Source organism: Megascapheus bottae, unplaced genomic scaffold (assembly GCF_031878675.1).
Source record: "Megascapheus bottae isolate mThoBot1 unplaced genomic scaffold, mThoBot2.hap1 HAP1_SCAFFOLD_37, whole genome shotgun sequence".
In the NCBI taxonomy this organism is placed as follows: domain Eukaryota; kingdom Metazoa; phylum Chordata; class Mammalia; order Rodentia; family Geomyidae; genus Megascapheus; species Megascapheus bottae.
In genome coordinates this window covers 4,271,279-4,294,149 of record NW_028327804.1, presented here as the reverse complement: position 1 = coordinate 4,294,149, position 22,871 = coordinate 4,271,279, and the positions used below count along the sequence as shown (strand labels likewise).

At 41.0% G+C, this 22,871-nt stretch overlaps 1 protein-coding gene and 1 long non-coding RNA gene across 5 annotated transcripts in view; one reads left to right on the top strand and one right to left on the bottom strand.

The window, feature by feature from the left end:
* Positions 1-1,082: 1,082 nt before the first annotated feature.
* LOC150039184 (uncharacterized) overlaps positions 1,083-22,871 on the bottom strand; it is a 36,273-nt gene continuing 14,484 nt past the window's right edge. For all 4 annotated transcript variants that reach the window (XM_090327985.1, XM_090327986.1, XM_090327983.1 and 1 more), the window contains one exon: positions 1,083-1,581. In XM_090327985.1, the coding sequence (XP_090184111.1) occupies positions 1,229-1,581 (353 nt within the window). In that variant the 3' untranslated portion in view covers positions 1,083-1,228. The remainder of the gene's footprint in view (positions 1,582-22,871) is intronic.
* On the top strand, positions 4,015-22,342 carry LOC150039185 (uncharacterized). Its single transcript, XR_016534493.1, has 3 exons — positions 4,015-4,158; positions 4,546-4,614; positions 20,714-22,342. It is a non-coding gene; the product is annotated as an uncharacterized LOC150039185 (long non-coding RNA).

Genomic DNA, 22,871 nt, shown 5'->3' with positions numbered 1-22,871 from the left:
AAAAGTGAAAGACAATTTTCCATTTGATCTATTTTAGAATGCCAACAGTGGGGACAACCTTGAATACTTTTGTTTTCTTTTAGGAAGTGGTCTGCAATGACAAATATTTGTGAAGATCAAAGTCACTTGCAATTCTGTGGGGGTAATAGAGATACCCGGAGCTATTAGATTACAGCTCCTTGAATAGTTTATCTTTCTTTATTTAACCTTCTGTGAACTCTTTCTTAATGTCCACCAACTTTTCTCATCATCAACTTCCAATTAAAGCCATACAAAACCATACGATGGAGAGATAATGCTGAGGGAGAGAAAGGGAAAGACAAGAGAACACTCTCAAGGATAATGCCTGTTTTCCTTGTAAACACTCAGCCATGCAACTTCCCAGTGTGCTAGTTTGCCTTACAAATATTCTTTTCAAAGACATTCAGTTTTCAGAGTATATTCCACCATGTATGAGATCATCTCCAAACTCCAGTCCCACTTATTGGGAACCATGTTAAGGTAGCCCCCACTTTCGTGAAACAGAGTTGACCTCTTGCTTAGTGGAGGGGGTGGGGGGCAGGCCCTTCCCTTCACTCGAGTACTGAGGGTGGCAGCCCTCATAGACATCCTGTCAGATGGAAGACTGTCTCTGTAACATAGAGATAAAAGAAGAAAAGCACAAGGACCAGAGCAGAGAAGAACAAGAACTTTAATTAAATGTGAACATTCAAATCTAACTTATCTTTCTAAAAAACCCCTCCAGTCCCATTAGTGTTTTACTTTCTGGCATGTACACAAATATTCATTGTAAATAAATCATATACAGAGCAAGGGCCCATGCTTCCTGAAATTCCAATCTTCAGTGGTCTCCAATGTCTGTGGTACTGCTCTGTGAAGTGGTGTTTGCATGACCTTGACGCGAATAATGGGTCACTGAGTCTGCATGTGTATGTAAGAATGAGTTCTGAGGCATTTTCCTCAACACCACAGCTCTGCAGTGTGTGGTTTCCATCACTTGGTGAGTCTCAATCAAGCCTCATGGCAGAGGCTTGGATTTTGGTGTAGCCTCACAAAGATTAGAAAGGCTGAGGGTCGGGAATTGTCCTTTGGTGAATCTTTAAAAAACAGAACTACGATTTTGGGAGTGGAAGAGCCAAGTGCACAAGTGGTGGTGACCTGTAGTAGAGTCCAAAATGTCAGGTGATAGTGTGGTGGGTACAGTTGTCCTGTGATGGCACAGGGTGCCCTAGGCAATCAGGGAGTCCAAGGAGGGGAGGGGAGTTTGGCTAATGCAAGTAGCCTGGGCACAGCAGGGTGGTTTTGTAGGTGGAGTGTGGGTATCCTGGGCTGGAGTAAAAGAAGGTGCAGGGTGGCCAGGGCCACTCAAGTCATCATGGTCAGTAGGATCCAGGGAGACATGCGCACGTGGAGCTCTCCTTAAGCCTTGCTTCCCCTCCTCTTCCTGTGGAAGAGGCTGAAGCTGGATCCCTGCTTGGCAGGTGTCCTCCAGGGGGAAGGTGTACTTAAGCAGCACCACATGGTAGACATCCATAGTCTTCAAGGCATAGAAAACGTTGGCATCATCAGGAATCCTCAGCTCTAGTGGAAGAGGGACACAAAGCTCTTTAGCTGTCCAAACTGGGGCTGAGACAACTACCATTCCCATGCACTTAGAGATCAATTGTGGGTTAGGACCCCGAATGCCTCCAATCTCTGACTCCTGCATGGGAAAGAACTGCGGAAAACTAATTTCTCAGAGGACAACTTTGGACTTCAGGTCCTGCCAGGTCAGTGTGAAGGAGGCACAAGCTAATCCCCTTCTGACCTCACTGCTGCCTTATCAGCATCTCAGACAAAACAGGCTTTGCAATGTGCAAACCAGCTCTCCTAAGATTGTCCTACAAACATGGACCCTCAGGATCACAAAAAGCAAGGCCTAACTCAGGCTTCTTGCAGTGAGTTCCAGGGTCCTCTAAGACCATGTGCCCCAAGTAGACTGCAAGTCCTGCCTTTGGCCTTTAATTTCTCCCCAGTCTCCTCTGTTCTGCCTCTTTGTAAGAGGAAAACCCCCTGCTGTGAGAAGGAAAACCCCATGCTGCCAGCATAGTGGGAATGGTCACAGAGGTAGGAAGGAATTCAGAACACATCTGCATGGAACTTGTAATTAGTAATCAGTGCTGATCAACTCCTCAAAAACTGGACAGATTCTGCACCTCATTGCAAAGACAAGACAGCAACACCACTGTGGCTCATTACCATTTGTGTTCCAGGTATACATGTGTCTTACAAGAGTGCGACTCCTCTTACCATCTGTGAGTCTGTCTCTGTCTCTTTTTTTCTTGCCGGTCCTGGCCCTTGAATTCAGGGCCTGACCACTGTCCTTGGGCTTTCTCAAGGCTAGAGCTTGGTCCTGGGTTTTGCAGTAGAAATGTCCTCTGCACAGGGAAATGGTGGGTTTGTGTAGTAGAGGGGAGAGGGAAAGACTGCATACCCAGGGCTGCCAAGCCACTCACCACAGCCATGAGTGAGAACTGTTCGGCCTTCAGATCAGGCAGCCACTCTAGGAAATGTGCTGTGCTCATGTCCTCATTTAACTTCAAGAAGGAAATCTGAGATGACACCCTGGAGGACACCTGAAAATCCCCCACTGCCAGCGACTTCCAGGGAGCTGGGTCTCTCTCAGGTGCCATGTCTGCCTCTCTAGCCAGGGGTTCAGCTGGCTCTAGCTCCAAAGCACAGAGCAGTGGAGAAATGGTGTCCTCAGAGATTGACAGGTCATGGTCTTGATCTTTGCCAGCTAGTGGATAAACAACCTTCCTGAAACCTTCGCCATCCATTTCCAGGGGTACAGATGAACCTGGGGCTTCATCCTCAATGGGTGGCACAGGTTCTTGAACAGATGGCTCAGGCTCTTCCCCTGCTGGGCGGAGACAGGCTGCCTCTCCAGCAAGGAGGCGAGCTGCCTCTTCCTCCAGCAAAGGACTCACATCTGATGCAAATCTTCCTTCTTCTGCAGCCTCTACCTCTGGCACACAGGTCTCTGACACAGTGCTCATGGGAGCTTGTGAACCCTGAGAGCTGCTATCAGCCTTTTTACTGCTCTCATGTAGAGATGAGGTACCTGCACATTCTGTCTTGACAGAGAATAAATTTCGTTCGTTCATGTTCTGACAAAAGGAGATAGAAAAGCTACTCACATCCATGTCCTGAGACAGGACATGCCACAGGAATCACACACATTGTCCTTTGCCAGATGCCAATGGCTCACACAATCCTAACTGCTCAGGAAGCTGACCTCTGAAGAACATGTTTCAAAGTCAACCTAGGCAGGAAAGCCTATGAGAGTCTCATCTTCAATTAATCAGCGAGAAGTAGGAAATTTGATTCATGGCCAATGTGTTGGATTAGCAGGCTTGAGCATAAAGATTCAAGGCCTTTTCTCCTATCCAAGTGGCAGAACCAGCACAGCAAGAAATACTACCTTGGGCATGTGTCTGTGATGTCTGCATCACTTCTTGCCACAAGGCAGATGAAGGTGACTCTAGGTAGAAGTGTCAAACAGAAATGGAACTCTAAGACAGATATAAGGTATCTATATGTATCCTTTCAGTGGTATACTCATAGACACACACACACACACACACACACACACACACACACACACACACACACACACACACACCTTTGGTAAGGATAGAAGAATAAAGAAAATGATGAGAAAATGTTCCCTCCAAAGAGTGACCCATTTGCAATCTCTTCACCCAGAAGAAACAGCAATACAACTGGATGGACAGAATTAGCTGGATCCGGAATGAAAGCAATGTCATCATCCCTCCTGTTCCTTATAGCAATTTATATAAAAACCACTTCCTTATTCCACAAAACACAGATGACAACAGCATCTTGGTCTCCCCCTTAGAGATGGTAGCCAATACAAACAAAATTTGGTAGAGAACTGATTGGCCTGGACCCTGGAGGACCCACCCCGGAAGTCCACTCTGCTCCTCCCGGATCTCCCCGCCCCTTCCGCTGAGGACCCAGAAATAACGACTCCACAGGTCCAGTGTCTCCATGGCTGACAGCGTGGGTCCTCACCGCCCTGGACTCCCCTTCCTCCCTCTGGAGCCGTCCACGCGGGTCCTCCTCTGCTAGGATGTGTACTAGACTGGAGAGGAGGTGAGCCCTGTCCCGTCCTCCCCAACCCTCCTGCCTGTCCTCTCCATCCTCCTCCGCCGACCTAGTCACCTAACCTCCTCCCACTGGGTTTCCCCTCTGAACAGTCCCACGACCTCTTCGTGGCACCAGGACCGGGCCCCGAACCTCCACTTTGCACGTGGATGTGTGGAACATTAACTGAAACCACACCCCTTGATAACTATGTCCATGGTTGAATAGGATGTAAAGCTCAGAAACATGTTGGACTCCTACATCTAAGACATTGTGCTCATTTACCACATGTATTTATTTTTCTTTAAGAGATGAATACTTCCTTGAAACAAAATGTCTAAGGACAGTTTCACTTTCTTCAAGTGTGTGTTTATTTTATTTACATTTCTCTTTCAGAGCATAAAGAAATTCTACTCTTGTACCCATTTGGAGAGGATGGTGGGGGATGAAATTAAGACACTATTGGTAAGTATCTACAACAATGACTAGAGTTTACTTAACTGCAGTGTTCATTATTGCATGACTTTTTACAACCAAAGCTGCTTACATCTTCTGGACTAGTGGGACACAGTGGCTTCCGCCTAAAATCCCAGCTAATCAGGAGGCTGAGATCTGAGAATCATGGATCAAAGCTAGCCCAGGCACTAAAGACCATGAGACTCTTATCTCCACTTAATCACTAGAAAAAAACAATGGGCAGTGCGGTTGTGGTTCAGTGACAGGGCAGTAGTCTTGAGCTGAAGAGCTCAGGGACATTGCCTACGCCCAGGGATAAGATGGTAACCTTGAGCGGAAGAACTCAGGGACATCACCCAGGTCTAGAATTCAAGCCAAAAGACCAACAAAAAAGAAAAAGAAAAGAAAGAAAACCAAAACTGCTACCTTTTTCAGTGTCTCATCTCTAGAAGATACCTTTCTTTGCTACCCTCATCTCATACCTTGCTCTCTAGTTCAAGATTTTTCAGCTGTTACTAAAAAGCTTGAACTAATGATACTTCCAACTAATGTGGACAATAGTCTTTTCAGTTCATCCATCATCCACTTCCAAAACCAAAGGAAAATCAATTCTTCTCTGATGACATTGGACAATTTTATGTCCTCATTGGATATCAGTGCCTGCTTTCATATCAGGCTTTCTGTTTGTGTGTCTGTGCGTGTGTGTTCATTCTCAAAGACAACAGAGAGAAAAATTTGCCACACACACCAACTCTTTGGCATAGAGTGTATCGTGTGGATAGAGATGAATTCACAGATTGTCCCTTTGTCAACTGAATTTTTGTCCAGTTTGTGGTTGAAGTTTCTCTTCCTGCTCATTCTGATCTATATGACAGGAATGTCCCTTCCAATCTATGTGAATCAATTCAAAAGCACACATGCTGAACTGTGGCTGACTTTTGCTTCCTTCTTCCTATTTTGGACCCTGCTCTTCCTGTGGGGTGATATAAGAAGTTTGCTTTTTTTCTAAAGAGAAACATTTGGGATGGCAATACCATGGAAGACACAATTCACCAGACATTAGAAAATGGTCATTTCTTCTCACCACATCTCCTATGATCATGACTTTGAGCCAAGACAGTGAAAGTCCCTGTCTAAAGACCCATCCTCTGGGGGAAATGTGCAATATAGTTGTGATCAAATGTAATGCTGTGAATACCAGAGAATTTCCTCTGTATCACAACGAATCAATATTACCTACAATAGTATAGTTGAGAAATGAGAGAGTATCCTTTATTTTATGGAAAGAGGAATGAAGTGCCAGGCCCACACACATCTCAAAACTTAAACACCAATATTTCTGTATATTTCTTCAAGTCCATCTCAAGTTGTGTATTGAGAAAAGCTGGTGTTGCCCCCAAGGGCATCTGACAGGAAAGAGGGTTTGGGGTTACTCCTTGTGAATGTTAGATTCAGCCATTCCTTCTTATGACCTTTGGCCTAAGGCACAGAGTGGAGCCATGCTTTATCCCACTCAAGCCACTCTCTTGCCCACCTTACTACATTCTCCTTGCACCCATCTTGTACTGTGGGTGCATTAGAGGAGGCTGGACACTTCTCATTCTGAAGATGATACACAGACATTCAGTCTTGTGAATTGGAGATAAAAGTCTCATAGACTTTCTGATGTGGGCTGGCTTTAAATCATCACCCTCAGGTCACAGCGTCCTGAGTAGCTAAGATCTTGCAGGTGAGCCACCAGCACCCACCTGCTTGTTAACATGAGGAGAAAAGGGATTATTCTTGAATCATTACTGCATGTATGTGTGGTAGCCTAGGCAAGGGCTGATCCTGGTCACTAACGCCAACCACATGGGACATATTACAGGTTGTGTAAAACATCACAGAACACACAACTTCAGTTGTGGAAACATGGTAACAGGCTGGGCTGAGGTGGAGGGCAGCAGATGTCTACATGTTTCCATGAACTCAGGCACGGAGTGACTTGAGATGTTTACTGTGATTCAGTGTTCTCGCCTTAAATCATGCTCTGTCAATCACTACGGAAACAGTTTTTATCAGTTACCCATTTTGAACCACAGTAAAGTAAGAACCAAAGGACTAAATCTGAGTCTGACTTTTTTTTCTCTAGGTTGAGTGCACTCTCCTATCTGAAATGTATCTTTATTAGTAATTATTATTTTACATGTTTTTCTTGACAAGTGGTTTTAAAATTGTATGTGTGTGTGTGTGTGTGTGTGTGTGTGTGTGTGTGTGTGTTCATGTGCCAGAACTGTGGCTAGCTTGAGGGTTTGGGCATTGTCCCTGAGCTTTTTTGTTGTTGTTGGTTATGGGGCTTGAACTCTGGCCTTGGGCGATGCCCCTGAGCTCTTCAGCTCAAGGCTACAACCTTACTCCTTGAGCCACAGTGCCACTTCTGGTTTTCTGGTGGTTAATCGGAGATAAGCGTCTCACGGACTTTTTAGTGCCTGGACTGGCTTTGAACCATGATCTTTACATCTCAACCTCCTGAGTAGTTAGGATTATAGGCGTGAGCCACCACCCCAGCTCCCTAAGCTTTTTTGCTCTAGGCTAGTGCTCTACTACTTAGCCACAGTGTCACTTCTGACTTTTTTTTGGTGGTTAATTGAAGATAAGAGTCTCAGGGACTTTCTTAACTGGGCTGGCTTAGAAACTTGATCCTCAGATCTTTTCTACTTTTGCAGTGAAAAATGATAGATTGCTCTGTGACATGACACTGGATGAAGTTTCTGTGTGTCTGATGTGGAGGATAGAAGGAAGGGCACACACTTATGCTCTGTGTACCTCTGAGAGATAAATGTGAGGAAACAAAGTTGGCAAGTGGTGTGTGAAGAGTCAAAACTATTACTTCAAGAAAGTAGAAATACCGATAGTTTTGCTCTTTCAAATCAGAAACAAAATACATTCCTATCTGACCTGAATCTTAGTCAGGGGCCATGGCTTCTGCCTATAATCCCCACAACTCTAGAAGCTGAGGTGTGAAGATGACCACTTCAAACAAGCTTGGAAAGAAAACTCCACAAAATTCTTAGCTAGAATTAACCCGCTAAACACTGAAAGTGAAAAGCAAAAGCCAACAAAATAGTTGATAAATCATGAAAATAATAGTGTCTTACCACAATCACATAGCACATTTGTGAGCACTGAATTTTAAGGGGATTTTCAGTTTTAGTAAAGGATACTTGAACCTGTGGGTGATATGAATGGTGAAACTCATTTATTAGATAAGTGTGGGAAGGCAAATACAGGTGTTTATGCTTAGCTTCCTGTGGTTGCATTGTCCAAGAAGCTGCTTTCCACCAGGATCAATGGACACAGGCCATTCGAAATGCAATGCAAAGAATGATCCCAGGAATGGCTTTGCTTCCTATAAACACATTGTATAATGGGCTAGCAGCATCTACGTTGAAACGAGCACCTGTGTTTGCTATTCCATAATTTCACTTTTCTTCCAGGACACTAGTTTGTAGATGACCTTAGCTTATCTATGATGTCTTCTAATTAAGCCATATAGACCTGTAGGTGATGCTCCTGGTTTTAGGCTAAAGCATGAAAGTTGACACAGAACTTGAAAACCTTCTGTGCTCTATTTGAAAACTGAATTTTAGGGGTTTGCCTTCATATAGAAATCACGGGAAAGAGATAAGGAAGTGATGTCTGTGAGTCTGTGATGCCTGTAGTGTTTCTTTATTGGAGCTTTGACAGACACCTGCCAGAGAGCGCCATGCCCCAGTGAGCATGGAAAAGAGCCAGTAGCTGATGGACCATTGTGTATGCACAGACCAGTTAAGCTAGCAATTAAAGTCCTGGATGACATCTTGTCCTTGTAATTGGAACACACATGTTAAGACATTCCAGAAGTGGGGTACTGGTAGCCTGGGATCCTAGCTTCTCAGGTGGTTGAGATCTGAGGATTGCAGTTCAAAGTCAGCCCAGGCAGAAAAGTCTGTCAGACTCTTATTTCCAATGAACTTCCAGAAAACTGGAAGTGGCACTGGGGCTCCATGTAGTAGACTTGAGCAAAAGAGCTCAGGAACAGTGCCCAGGCCTCAAGTTCAAGTCCTAAGACCTACAAAAAAAATTAAAACTTCTAGATGTATGTTTTCCTGGGTTCATATTTCTTTTAATGAATCCTTGTGCTGATTCATATTGCCTTGGTTAGTGGTCATGTTCTATAACCTGTTTATTTGGCTTTGTGTTAGATTGGCATGAGCATAAGTGAGACACCACACCAGGTGCACACAGCAGGAAATGAAGTGATGACTTGAAACATGTTCAATCAGTGGGCTAGAAAGTTGGAAATTAATACAAATCACAGAGGATGTTACTTACGAGATGTTGTCTCTCATCTCCTTTGCTGTCCCTTGGTTATCTCATATTGGTATAGTATCTCACTTTGTTATCTGATATATTGAATTTATTTGTATTTGGATATTTGAAATTTGATAGGGAAGGGGGGAAAACCAAGACGGGTGGGGGGTGTGGGGGGGGAGGGAAACGGGTACCAAAACATGTGAAAGGGTATCAATCTATGTGAATTAATGCACCTTCTATCTGGCAAATATCATGTAACCCTTTTACTAATTACAATAAAAAAATAAGCAATAAAAAAAAGAAAGGGTATCAATGTATGTGAAGTAATGCACCTTCTATCCGGTAAATATAATGTAACCCTTCTATTAATTACAATAAATATATTTAAAAAAAGGAAATCAAATTAGGTTAAAGATAATGAAGCAGACTTTAAGTGACACATTTTGTACTTGCTTTTTCTAGGGATGACAGGTATATGTATACTTTTTTTTCTCATTGAATGAAAAATTTTGCTTTTGAGATAAAGAATGGATGTGTACAATCTGAATTTGACTTTAAATTGTGATAACTATCACTCGAATTACAAAAAATGAAACATTTCTCTACTTTGTTCAATTGTTTGGTCTTTATAAATAAGTAGTGGCATGAACAAGTATACTTTTCCTCCTTTATCATCTTGCTTTGATAAAACTTTGGGATAAAATGATTTTATATAATCATTTATGTTTACAATTTACATTAGAGGTGAGTTTTTTAAAAAACCATATTTTCCTTCATGTTACCCTAGATTTTCTGTACATGGTTAGAGAATATGTTTAAAATACATTTGCAATATCTACCTATTATCTACTCACTATGTATACAACATATGTGTGTATATGGATTCAAATATGTAATTGTCGTGTGTGTGTGTGTGTGTGTGTGTGTGTGTGTGTGTGTGTGTGTGTGTGTGTGTGTGTGGTTTAAATTTAGGATCTTGGGAGCTATCCCTAAGCTTTTTGCTCAAAGCTAGCCCTCTCCCACTTGAGCCACAGCTCTACTTCTGGATTTTTGGTGGTTAATTGGAGATAAGACACTCAAGGGCTTTCTTGTCCAGGCTAGCTTTGAATGGTGATACTCAGATCTCAGCCTCCTGGGTAGCTAGATTAGGCTTGAGCCACCAGTGCCCAGCTGAAATTGTCTTTTTCTGTTCATCAGCTGGTTAGAATTGACCCTCCCCCCTCTACTTTCTAAAGAGGCATAATTGTACCAACGGATTTTGAAAATAAACTGCCTGGTACATTATGTGATTCATGTAAGTATACCACCAGATGGACCCAAAAGATATTGAGTCATATTGCCTAGCCTTCTGAATAGGCATATTGATCACAATTCTGCCAGCATTTTTGTATCCTTTGCAAATGTTCTGCATTGATTTACCTGGTTATGCTTCAAGAGATTTGAAAGTGTGTTTACTAATTTTCATGCTTCTTAAAAGCTGTTCAAATTCTTGCCTCTCATCTCCAGTTGAATAGTCATATCAACCAAAAAGGTGACCTTATAAATAAAATGTACCTGTAAGGTCATATACAGCTATATAAGCCCGGTAAAGAGTACATTTCTTCCTGGGCAGAGTCACCCTGTCTCTTACAGTTTTTCCTTCCCATTCCCATCCATAAGTTGTATATTTTGCTTTCAACATAGTTGTAATGTATTTTTGCCAGTTCTGGGCCTTGAACTCAGGGCTGTAATGTATTTTTTGCCAGTTCTGGGCCTTGAACTCAGGGCCTGAGCACTGTCCTTGGGTTTTCTCAAGGATAACGCTCTACCACTTGAGCCATAGCACCACTTCTGGCTTTTTTCTATGTATGTGATACTGAGGAATCAAACATTGGTCTCTGTGCATGCTAGGCAACCACTCTACCACTAGATCAAACTTCCACCTGCATTATATACATACATATATATATATATATATTTTTTTTTTAACACAGAAGGAATTCAAGCTGGGTGCCAGTGGCTCATGCCTGTCATCCTGGCTACTCATAAGGCTGAGATCAGAGAATAACCATTGAAATCCAGCCTGGGAATGAAAGTCCATAACACTATTATCTCTAACCAACAATAAAGCTGGAAATGGCTCGAATAATAGAATGCCAACCTTGAGCCTAAAGCTCAGGGATAGCATCCAGGCTCCCCTGAGTTTAAGTCCCAGGACTGGCAAAAGAGTAATAATAATAATACTTCAGATCATATGTAGAGGAGAAACACTTCATATAGGGGAATTTCTCTTTTTTTGCATTTTTATTGTAATTAGTAAAAGGGTTACATATTTGCCAGATAGAAGGTGCATTAATTCACATACATTGATAGCCTTTCACAAGTTTTGGTATCCATTTCCCTCCCCCCCACACCCCCCACCCATCTTGGTTTTCCCCTCTTCCCTATCAAATTTCAAATAACCAAATACAAATAAATTCAATATATCAGATAACAAAGTGAGATACCATAACAATATGAGATAACCAAGGGACAGCAAAGGAGATGAGAGACAACATAGTACATTAAGGACAACAATCATTCATTATATGGCTTTTGTTTCAATATCCTGGAGGTCCTTTCAATTAGCTTCATACTATATGGCCTTATGTATCAAGATTTTGCTCTATTGCAGATCTCTGCTAGTAGAGCCCAAGGTTTCTACTGATTATGATGAATGAGGGAAACCATTGAGCCTAAGTTCTTTGAGTCTGGCTTACTTTACTTAATATGATTTATTCTAAGTCTTTCCATTTCCTAACAAATGGGGCGATGTCATTCTTTCTGACAGCAGCATAGAATTCCATTGTGTACAAATACCACAACTTGTTGATCCACTCATCAACTGAGGGACATCTGGGTTGGTTCCATATCTTTGCTATGGTGAATAGTGCTGCAATGAACATTGTTGTGCTAGTGGATTTAGTATGCCCTTGTTTCTGGATGGTTAGGTAAATGGCAAGTAGTGGAATTGCTGGGTCATAGGGGAGTTCTATGTTTAGCCTTTTGAGGCACTGCCACACTGTTTTCCATAGTGGTTGAACGAGTTTGCACTCCCACCAACAGTGTAGTAGTGATCCCTCCTGGCCACATCCCCTCCAGCATCTGTTATTATTCGTTTTCCTGATCCTGGCCATTCTAACTGGAGTGAGGTGGAATCTTAGAGTTGTTTTGATTTGCATTTCTTTTATGACCAGAGATGTTGAGCATTTCTTCATGTGTCTATAGGCCATTTTTGTTTCTTCTTCAGAGAAGACTCTCATTAAGTCTTCGGCCCATTTTTTAATGGGATGGTTGTTACTTTGGAGGTTAGTTTTGGAGTGATTCAATTTTTTGAGTTGTTGATATATTTTAGATATGAGGCCTTTGTCCGTTGTTTGGTTGGTGAAGATCTTCTCCCACTTTGTAGGCTTCCTAATTAGTTTACTAGCTATGTCCTTTGCCATACAAAAGCTCTGCAGTTTAATGCAGTCCCACTTATCCAGCCTTTCTCTGCTTTGTTGTGATTCTTGGTCCTTATTAAGAAAGTTTCGACCTGTTCAAAGGAGGCCTAGTGTATCTCCTATTCCTTCCTGTAAAGTTTTCAGTGTGTCAGCTTTTACCTCCAGGTCTTTGATCCATTTGGAGTTAATTCTAGTGCAAGGTGACAAAGAAGGATCCAACTTTAGTTTTCTACTGGTCAAGTGGTAGAGTGTTTGCCTAGATGTATGAAGCCCTGGGTTCGATTCCTTGGTACCACATACACAGAAAAAGCCAGAAGTGGTGCTATGGCTCAAGTGGTAAAGTGCTAGCCTTGAGAAAGCCCAAAGACAGTGTTCAGGCCCTGCGTTCAAGCCCTAGGACTGGAAAAAAAATTGTGTACTGACTGAGTAAATGAGTCTATATTTGGGGTAATATTTGTCTTTTTTTTCTTGACCTGGGTGAGAAAATTAAATGTTTTAATCATTCTTTCAGACTTTTACCAACAAAACAAAACAAAACAAAAACTACCATAAACTGAGTGCTGGTGGCTCATGCCTCCCTATAATCCTAGTTACTCAAGAGGCTGAGATCTGAGGATCACAATTCAAAACTAGCATAAGCAGTAAGGTCTATGGGGCTTGAACTCTGGGCCTGGGCTATCCCTGAGTTTAAGGCTAGCGCTCTACCACTTGAGCAACAGTGTCACTTCCAGTTTTCTGGTGATTAATTGGTGATAGGAGGCTCACAGACTTTTGTGCTCAGGTTGGCTCTGAACCATGATCCTCAGATCTCAACCTTCTGAGTAGCAGGATTACAGGCCTGAGCCACCTAGTACCTGGCTTATGAGACATTTTGTCTCCAATTAGCCACTAAAGAACTAGAAGTAGAAATGTGGCTCAAGTGAGAGAGCACTGTCCTTGAGCTTTTTTTGTTCCTAGGGCACTGAGTTTCAAGCCCCAGGACTGGGGTACTCACACACACACACACACACACACACACACACACACACACACACACACACACACTACCATAATCTAGATGTGGTGGCACAGGACTATAGTCCTAATTGGATGAATCATTTGAGCCCAAAAGTTCAAGACCAGCCTAAACATTACAGGACCCTGTCACCAATAGAGAGAAAGAGAAAAAGGTCAACTTCAGGCTATAGCAGGTTAAGAACCATCTCTTCTTATACTTCATTGTGGCCTTGGTAGGTTAGAAATGCTTAGGTATCACAGAATACTGGAAGCCTGGAAAGGCTACTTGTGGAGTAAGCCTCACTGAATTTTTTCTGTGAAAAAGAAACATTGACTTCAGCCAATTTACTAGTTTATTTTTGCAGTACTGGGTCTTGAATTCAGGATGTCATGTTTACTAGGCAAGTACTCTACCACTTAAACTAGGCTCCCAGCCCAAAGATTTCCTAAGCCCCTGAGTTCTGGAAGTTCAATTTGTCACAAGAACATAACCACACTTATACTGACCAATACAATGAGTGACAAATGATAATGAGGGAATCATTATCAGCTTCCTAACTTACTTCAAGAATTCAGTTCTAAGTATAACACTACTTAAAACTCAAACGTGGGCCAGGAGTTTGACTTAGTGGTAGAGTGCTTGCCTAGCATGCACGAAGACCCGGGTTCAATTCCTGGGTACCATATACACAGAAAAAAAGCTGTAAATGGTGCTATGGCTCAAGTGGTAGAGCTCTAGCCTTGAGAAAGCACAAGGACAGCACTCAGGCCAAGTTCAAGCCCCAGTACTGGCAAAAATAAATAAATAAAAACTCAAATATAGCTTTCATTCAATACTGAGAAACACTAGAGGGCACAATTGAGTTGCAGGAAACAAGACAACAGGAAAATATGTATGGAAAATAATTCGCTTGGAAAACAATTGCTTTCTAAGTGACTTGAATACCTTTTCCAACAATTAAAACAGATGTATCATCTTAATATGACAGCAATATTCTAAATGTAAAACATGTATTTACAAACATTAATACTGACAAGGAAAAATGGTTGGAAGGTGTTCTCCATATAAGAAAATGTTTTGCTTTCTAAAATCTTAGCTTTGTTTTCTCCTTGGCTGTTCTTATTTGCCAGCAAAGATTGCTCAGAAGTGAAATCTCCAGGCTGTCTAGCCAGGTTACTTGGAAGAGCTGAGGTTTCTAAGGTTTCCTTATTCTAAGAGGTGACCAGATGTTCCCAGCATCAAGCTGTTACAGGAAGCTCCCCATCCACTCCAAATGGCCTGCTACTGTTCTCTGCAGACTTCCTTTTCCCGTTTCCGTTTTTCCCTCTTTCTAATTTTTTTCTTCAAAGTCTATTCAGAGGCTGCAGCCAAAACTATCTTCCCCTATTGTGGTTCTTATGATATCACCCCCACGTTCCCTCCCCCATTGGCCTTTGGGTTCCTGGTCAAAGTTTGCCTTTATTCCCATGGAACGCTTCCCTGCCTGCCTCTGCTTGTTTTCCTATCACTTATTATTGCTTCTTCTCCCCCAACTGTCTTCTGTTTCCTGGTATTCATTTGGGGATTTTGGTGATTTTTTGTTTTTATTGATGTTGTTGTTTTCCTTAGAATTTCAGAGACAAAAACTTCCCCTTTACCTATACCTGACTATATTACCATACTTGTAAAAAACCATTTATATGTATTGCTGCCAGAAAAGGTTTTTTTCTTTTCTTTTCTTTTGAGATGGGACTAGGGCTTAAACTCCAGGCCTAAGTGCTCTCCTTTTGCTTTTTCACTCAAGGCTGGTGCTCTACTTCTTGAGCCCAAACTCCACTTCTGGCTTTTTGCTGCATAAAAATAAACATTTCTTTCCCCAATTAGCTTTGAACTGGGATCCTCAGACAAATCTCAGCTTCCTGAATAGTTAAGAACACAGGCATAAGCAGCAGCACCCAGCTATTACATTGTGTGTGTGGTATGTGTGTGCATGTGTGTGTGTATGCATACACATATACCAATATTGGGGCTGGTACCAATATTCAGGACCTGTGCCCTCTCCCTTAGCTATTGGCTTAAGGTTAGCATTCTACCACTTGAGCCACAGCTCCAGCTCCAGCTTTTTGGTGATCAACTGGACATATGGGTCTCCTGAACTTTCCTGCCTGGGTTAGCGATGAATCACAATCTTCAGATCTCAGCCTTCTAAGTAGGTTGGATTAGATGTGAGCTACCAGAATTGGGCTTGGTTACATTCTTTCTTTTCTTTTCTTTTCTTTTTGCCAGTCCTGAAGCTTGAACTCAGGGCCTGAGCACTGTCCTTGGGCTTTCTCAAGGCTAGCACATTACCACTTGAGCTGCAGTACCACTTCCAGCTTTTTCTATGTATGTGGTACCAACAAATCAAACCTGGGTCTTTGTGCATGCTAGGCAAGCACTCTAGCACTAGGCCAAACTCCCAGCCCTTGGTTAGTTCTTAATCTTTATTTTCCTCACCTTGAAACTTTATGTTAGAATTTCAGACTTTTTCTAGCTGCCATAAATTTTAAAAGATATTTGTCACAAATTTTTCTTCCCCTCCCCCACTTTTTTTTCTGGTTTCATGGCTGGAACTTATTGTTCTTAGCTCAGTGTGTGTGTGTGTGTGTGTGTGTGTGTGTGTGTGTGTGTGTGTGTGCATGCGTGCGCGCGTGCTTGAACTCAGGGCTATCACTTAAGGCAGGAGCTCTACCACTTGAAACACAGCTCCACTTCTAGTTTACCTTGTACATGGCCTTCCCAATTGACTTTTGTCTCCAATCTGGCTCATCATCATCATCATCATCATCATTATTATTATTACAGAGAGAGTTTTGTGGATTTTCCTGCCTGGATTGGCTTCAAATTGTAACCCTCCAGGACTAAGCCCCCCAAGTGGCTAGGATGATAGGCATGAGCCCCTGGGGCCTGGCTCAAACAAGGCATTTCTGGCTTACAGAATTCTCATTTCATTAATACCTAAATTCCTTGGTGTTAGAAATTAATGGTACTAGCAATTTGCCTGGCACTTGTAAACTATAAAAAATCTGTCTTAGAAAAGAAATAAGTAGCTAAAAAAATTCCCACTTGGCTGAGTCACTAAACTTTTCCTACTGTTAGGTGTTAATTCCTAGTTGGCTGTAATTTCTGTGGAATGCGTTCTTATACCTGGGAGAAACCTGTGAATTGGTATCCCCACTTCATTTTCATTTCATGTTCTAAGAAGTGCTTTTCTTCTGTATTGCGAATGTTCTTTGGCGATGGGGAGGTAGGATCATTATCCTTATGATAATGGAAGAATGGAAAGAATGAAAGAATTATGGAAAAAAAGACAAAGAAAAGGAGAAAAACTTCAGCCAGGGGTCTCCATTCCCCTCTGAATTCCAGGATGAACTTGCAAATTCCAGTTGAATTGCTACATTGTTTCTGATCCATTCAGCATTAGCAGCTGGACTTACATATCAGAAAGAAAATAATATAAGGATAGAAATGTATCTCCAAGGTACAGCATGTACTCACTTATGAAAGGTCCTAGGTTCAATCTCTAGCACATCTCCAGCACAGAAGATTTTTGTTTTCTTTATTTTTTAATTTGAAAAAGGCAATGGTGTAAAACATTATATTTGGCTTCTAAATATAAGTTAAATAGACAAGATTTGGGCCGAATCAAAAGTTAAAACAAAATACCTAATGTCTGCAGTTAGACCCAATCTTCTAGATGTTTTATAAAGATAAGGAAAATGTCTAGATAAATACCCTACATGGCGTACAAACACATGAAGAAATGCTCAACATCTCTGGCCATAAAAGAAATGCAAATCAAAACAACTCTAAGATTCTACCTCACTCCAGTTAGAATGGCCAGGATCAAGAAATCTAATAACAACAGATGCTGGAGGGGATGTGGCCAGAAGGGATCACTACTACACTGTTGGTGGGAGTGCAAACTCCTTCAACCACTATGGAAAAAGCAGTATGGCATTCTTCAAAAGACTAAATATAGAGCTCCCCTATGAACCAGAAATTCCACTACTCAGCATTTACCCACTTGTCTAGAAACAAGGACATACTAAATTCACTAGCACAACAATATTCATTGCAGCACTATTTACCATAGCAAAATATGGAGCCAGTCCAGATGCCCCTCAGTTGATGAGTGGATCAACAAGATATGGTATTTATACACAACGGTATCCTATGCTGCTGTCAGAAAGAATGACATTGCCCCATTTGTAAAGACATGGAAAGACTTTGAAAAAATCATATTAAGTGAAGTAAGCCAGACCCAAAGAAACACAGGCTCAATGGTTTGTCTCATTTGTCATTATCAGTAGAAACCTTGGGCTCACCTAGCAGAGATTTACAATAGAGTAAAACCTAGATACATAAGGCCATATAATATGATGCTAAATGAAAGAACCTCCAGGATATAGAAACAAAAGCCATATAATGAGTGATTGTTGTCCTTAATGTACTATGTTATCTCTCATCTCTTTTTCTGTCTCTTGGTTAACTCATATTGTTACAGCATTTCACCTGATTGTCTGATATATTGTATATATGCATATTTGGTTATTTGAAATAGAATAGGGAAGGGGGTAAAACAAGATGAGGGTTGGGGGTGGGGGGAGGGAACTGGGGACCAAGACATGAGAAAGGGTATCAATGTTTGTGAAGTAATGCACCTTCTATCTGGTGAATATAATGTAACCCTTCTATTAATTACAATAAAAATATATTAAAATAAATATATCCATTCACAGAATAAATAAATAAATAAATAAATACCCTACATGCATTGAAATAAATGAGGCAAGGTAAAGCTTATAAAATGCATATAGGCAGGTCCTGATGGCTCACATCCGTAACTCTAATCAAGAGGTTGAGATCTGAGGAACATGATTTGAAGGTAGCTTAGGTAAGAAGGTCTGTGAGACTTTTATCTTCAATTAACAACCAACCAAAAAAACTGGAAGTGGAGGCCATGACTCAAATGGTTAGAGCACTATCCTGGAGCACAAAAGCTCAGAGACAGAATGCAGGCCCTCAGTTGAAGCCCCCAAACTGGCATCAAAAAAGAAAAAAAATCATACAATGTGTTGGTTATATGTATGAGTGGTGATGATAAGGAGCTAGGTAAAAGGACGCCCACCAGGCTTGCCTCAGAGAGACCGTAATAATTGAGACTGGATCTTGGTAGATAAAATTAAATTACACTGAGTTGTAGAGTACTTACAAAACAAGGAAGAGGAAGATACGCAAGATAAGGAAGATGACAAAGAGATGAAGGAGACAGGGATAACCTCAGAGGCTATAGTACAAACTAATTTAAATTCTTTAATGTATAAAAGCAGTCAAAGGCTGAAGTGTAGCTTAGTGGTAGAGTGCTTGCCTAGCATGCATGAAGCCCTGGGTTTCATTCCTCAGTACCACACAGAAAAAGCCAGATGTGGTGCTTGTGGCTCAAGTGGTAGAGCACTGGCCTTGAGAATGCCCAAGGACAATGCTCAGGCCCTGAATTCAAGCCCCAGGACTGCCAAGAAAAGGGCAGTCAAGTCTGAATAAAGAATACGAATTCAATTTTCATGTTTTTGAATTCATTTTTGTGGTACTAGGGTTTTAAACATGGTTGCTAAGGAGGCACTCTATCATTTAAGTTACACCTCTAACCCTTTTCTGCTTTTAGTTATTTTTCAGGTAGGGTCTTGAGTTTTTGCTCAGGATGGGCCTTAGACATTGATCTGTCTACTATTGGCCTCCTGCGTAGCTGGGATTCTACATGCACAAGACACCACACCTGTCTTATTAGTTGAGATAAGGATTTCACTTTTTGCCCAGGCTGGCCTCAAACTGCAGTACTCCAGCTTTCTGCCTCCCACACAACAGGGATTATTGTTGTGAGCCACCAATCCAAGCCTCACATTTTTATGGCCAAGAGAATGGAAGCTGCTTAAAGGAGTAAATCTTACATCAACATTTTTTGTTTGTTGAATCATTAGAAGAGAGTATAAGGGACAGAGCAATGAATTCATGCATCATCAAAAAGAAGACAGGCTTCAGAGTGTATTCAACGATAGAGTAAGGTATAGAACAACATAGGACATTTGCGTTGCCTTCCACCATTCATGTAAATTCAGCATTTCATTTCTCAGGCATGTGGTGGTCCCTTGACTTCTTTGGAAATAACTTAGAACAACTCTGGTTTGAGAACAACAGTGGATTTTATTATTATTATTATTATTATTATTATTATTATTATTATTATTATTATTATTTAAGTCAGGCTCTCACTATGTAGCCAAAGCTGGCCTCAGTCATTCCGTCTTTCTGCCTCAGTTTCATTAGTGCTAAAGTTACAGGCATGGGCCACCACAGCAGCTCTTTATCTGCTGCTGGGGATTGGATCTGGAGTATTTTCTTCCTCCATACCCCTAGTCCAAGGAGATGTTCATGTTGCTGAAGGAAAGTTTTATTTTTCCTTAAGGGAGGATTGCTTAATACAGAGAGATGTCTTGTTCTATCTTTCTATCTATCTATTTTGCAAGTCCTAATGCTTGAACTCAGGGCCTGAACACTGACCCTGAGCCTCTGTGCTCACAGCTAGAGCTCTACTTGTACTACAGCACCACTTTTGCCTTTTTCTGCGTAGTTTATTGGACAAAAGAATCTTAAAGATTTTTCTGCTTGGGCTGGCTTCGAACCACAATCCTCAGATCTCAGCCTCCTGAGTAACTAGGATTACAGGTGTGAGCCACCAACACCCAGCTTATTTATTTATTTAGCCAGTCTTGGGGCTTGAACTCAGGGCCTGGACACTGTCCCTGAACTTTCTCAAGGCTAGGACTCTACCATTTGAACCACAGCCCCACTTCAGGTTTTTTCTGCATATGTAGTACTGAGGAATCATACCCAAGGCTTCATGCAGGCTAGGCAAGCACTCTACCACTAGGCCATACTTCGAGCCCATATATTTATATTCAAATGAAAATTTTTTGCTACTCAGTTGAAAGTTGACTTCAACGAAGAATAGCTGTAAGAGAGCTGATGGGCTAAACTGGATATCTACTTCCCCTTCAATATTCTACCTAATATGATTTATTTTCTACCAAAGCAACATTTCGTAAGAATTCAAGAAGCAAGAATACATATTTTATAAGTGCAGAGCTAAAACATTGCAGGCCAATTTTAAACTTCAAAAATTTATTCCAAGAACTCTAGGTAAGGTAAGTGCTGGCTCTAAATTAAATTATTTGGGCTTAATCACTCCCAGCTAGGATTTTTGTCCGTTAACTTCTCTTTTTTCTCATTTTCCTTACAGGATAGGACCATCATAATTTTCTGCCTCATGTTTGTGATGAAGATTGAGTTAACATGTAGGAAACTCAGAACAGCATCTGGCATCTCTGTTCAAATGTTACCTGCATCTTTACAAAGTCCAGATCAGAATTTGCTACTTACAAATTGAACACATAACTGACTATATTTCACTAACAAGGGGAAATTTACACATCAGCTAGTATACTGGATTTCTAACTTTCTGACAGTCACCTAGGGTGGAAATTTTAATTTTATTTTATGTTATTACTCAGTATGCATACATATACAAAGGAAACAACTTTGAACATGCTACTTATTATAAGCATTGTAGTTTGATCTTCCTTTAAAAAAATTGGTTACCACTTACCACTCAGTTGATTTTCTTTCATTCACTACGGAGTTGCAATCCAAAGTTCCAAAACTATTGATTTAACACAGTCTCTTCACTTCTGAGTTGAGAAAACTGAAACCCTAAGAACTAGGAATTAACAAGTTTAAGTTAGATTACAGAACTGGAGGTGTCACATAGCTACAAAACAGCATACAATTCTGGGACCAGAATGTTTTTGAATTGTCATTTATATTCAGTAAAAGTCACCTGTTAAGTATATGGTTGAGTGGGTTAATTTTGGTTTTGTATATTCACAAAGCTATCATAATTTCTGAATATTTTTATCACTCCAAAGGAAATCCTATAGTTATTAATAGTGGAGCCAAACTTTGTATTTTATTCAGAGTCCAAAGATCTTAGCATTGTCATAGCTTATGACAATGAATATACTCCTTATGAGTATATTCAAACTTGTCATCTTAATGTAAATAAGGCTTCGTGTTTACCTATCAAAACATTGAAATTGATCAATGACTTGCTGTGACTTGCAGAGTTCTGTTATTAACCACTTCATAACTAAATATAAAATTTCTATTTAGTGTTTGCTTTTAACCTTTAGTGTTTGATTTTCTGCCTGCCCCACAACCCCCAGATATCCCCCAGATTCTTGAGCACTCACAACAAGCACTTAGAAACTGGTCCTATGTACTCTCCACAGACTCAGGAAATGCTTTGTTCTTTGGATGAACAGCACATCATCTTAAAGGAAATGACACTGGGCATTTTTACACAGAACTTATAAAGCTTCAGAGAAAAGCTTAAAGAAGTTGTTTCTTCTGGATCTTTTCCTAAAAGGTTTTTTGTTTTATTCTCCCCACCCCCAATTTTAAGGTTTTCACATAAAATCCACAACTAGACAACAAAGATCACTAAGGGGCTTAAGGAGAACCTAAATGTTTTCTTGAACAAAAGTGGAACTATCTTTTATTTTAACTCATCATCTCATAAACAGAAATGTCCAGGCTATGGCTTTTAAAACATCCGTCCCGTAGTGTCTTGCTTTGCTTCTATTTTAATGTGTCGGAATTAATCTTAGATAAAATGAGCACGTTTGGGTCATTTAAATAGCATTCTCTAAGTTGTGAAAACTAGCACATGTATTTGAATCTTCAATTCATGGTGGTTAATTCTTTAGTAAACATAGTTTTGAAAATGTTTAAGGACATTTACCTATGCAAATTCATCATCACAACTCAGGACCCCATCTGAAATGGCTTGGATTATACATAAACTCACTATAAAGTAATGAAAAGTAATAATGAAGGTAATAAAACTAGATGAGGTTTAAAAAAATAATGGCTATTTCAATTAGAACAAACACAAATGGCTGTAATCCTAGCTACCCAAGAGTTTGAGATTAGAGGACCATGGTTCGAAGCCGGGGGGCAGAAAAATCTGTGAGATGCTTATCTTCAATTAACCACTCAAAAAATGAAAGTGGAGCTGTGACTCAAGTGATAGAGCACTAGCATTGAGCAAAAAAGTCAGGAACAGCACCCAGGTCTTGAGTTCAAGCCCCATGACTGACAAAAACAAAAACTCTTTCCAAGGGGAAAAAGTGGGAGAAAAACATGGGAAGGGGTAACAATGTTCAAGAATGCACCTTGGGTTGGGAGTTTGGCTTACTGGTAGAGTGCTTGCCTAGCATGCACAAAGACCCGGGTTCAATCCCTCAGTACCACATAAACATAGAAAAAAACATAAATGGGGCTGAGGCTCAAGTGGTAGAGCTTTAGCCTTGAGAAAGTCCAAGGACAGTGCTCAGGCC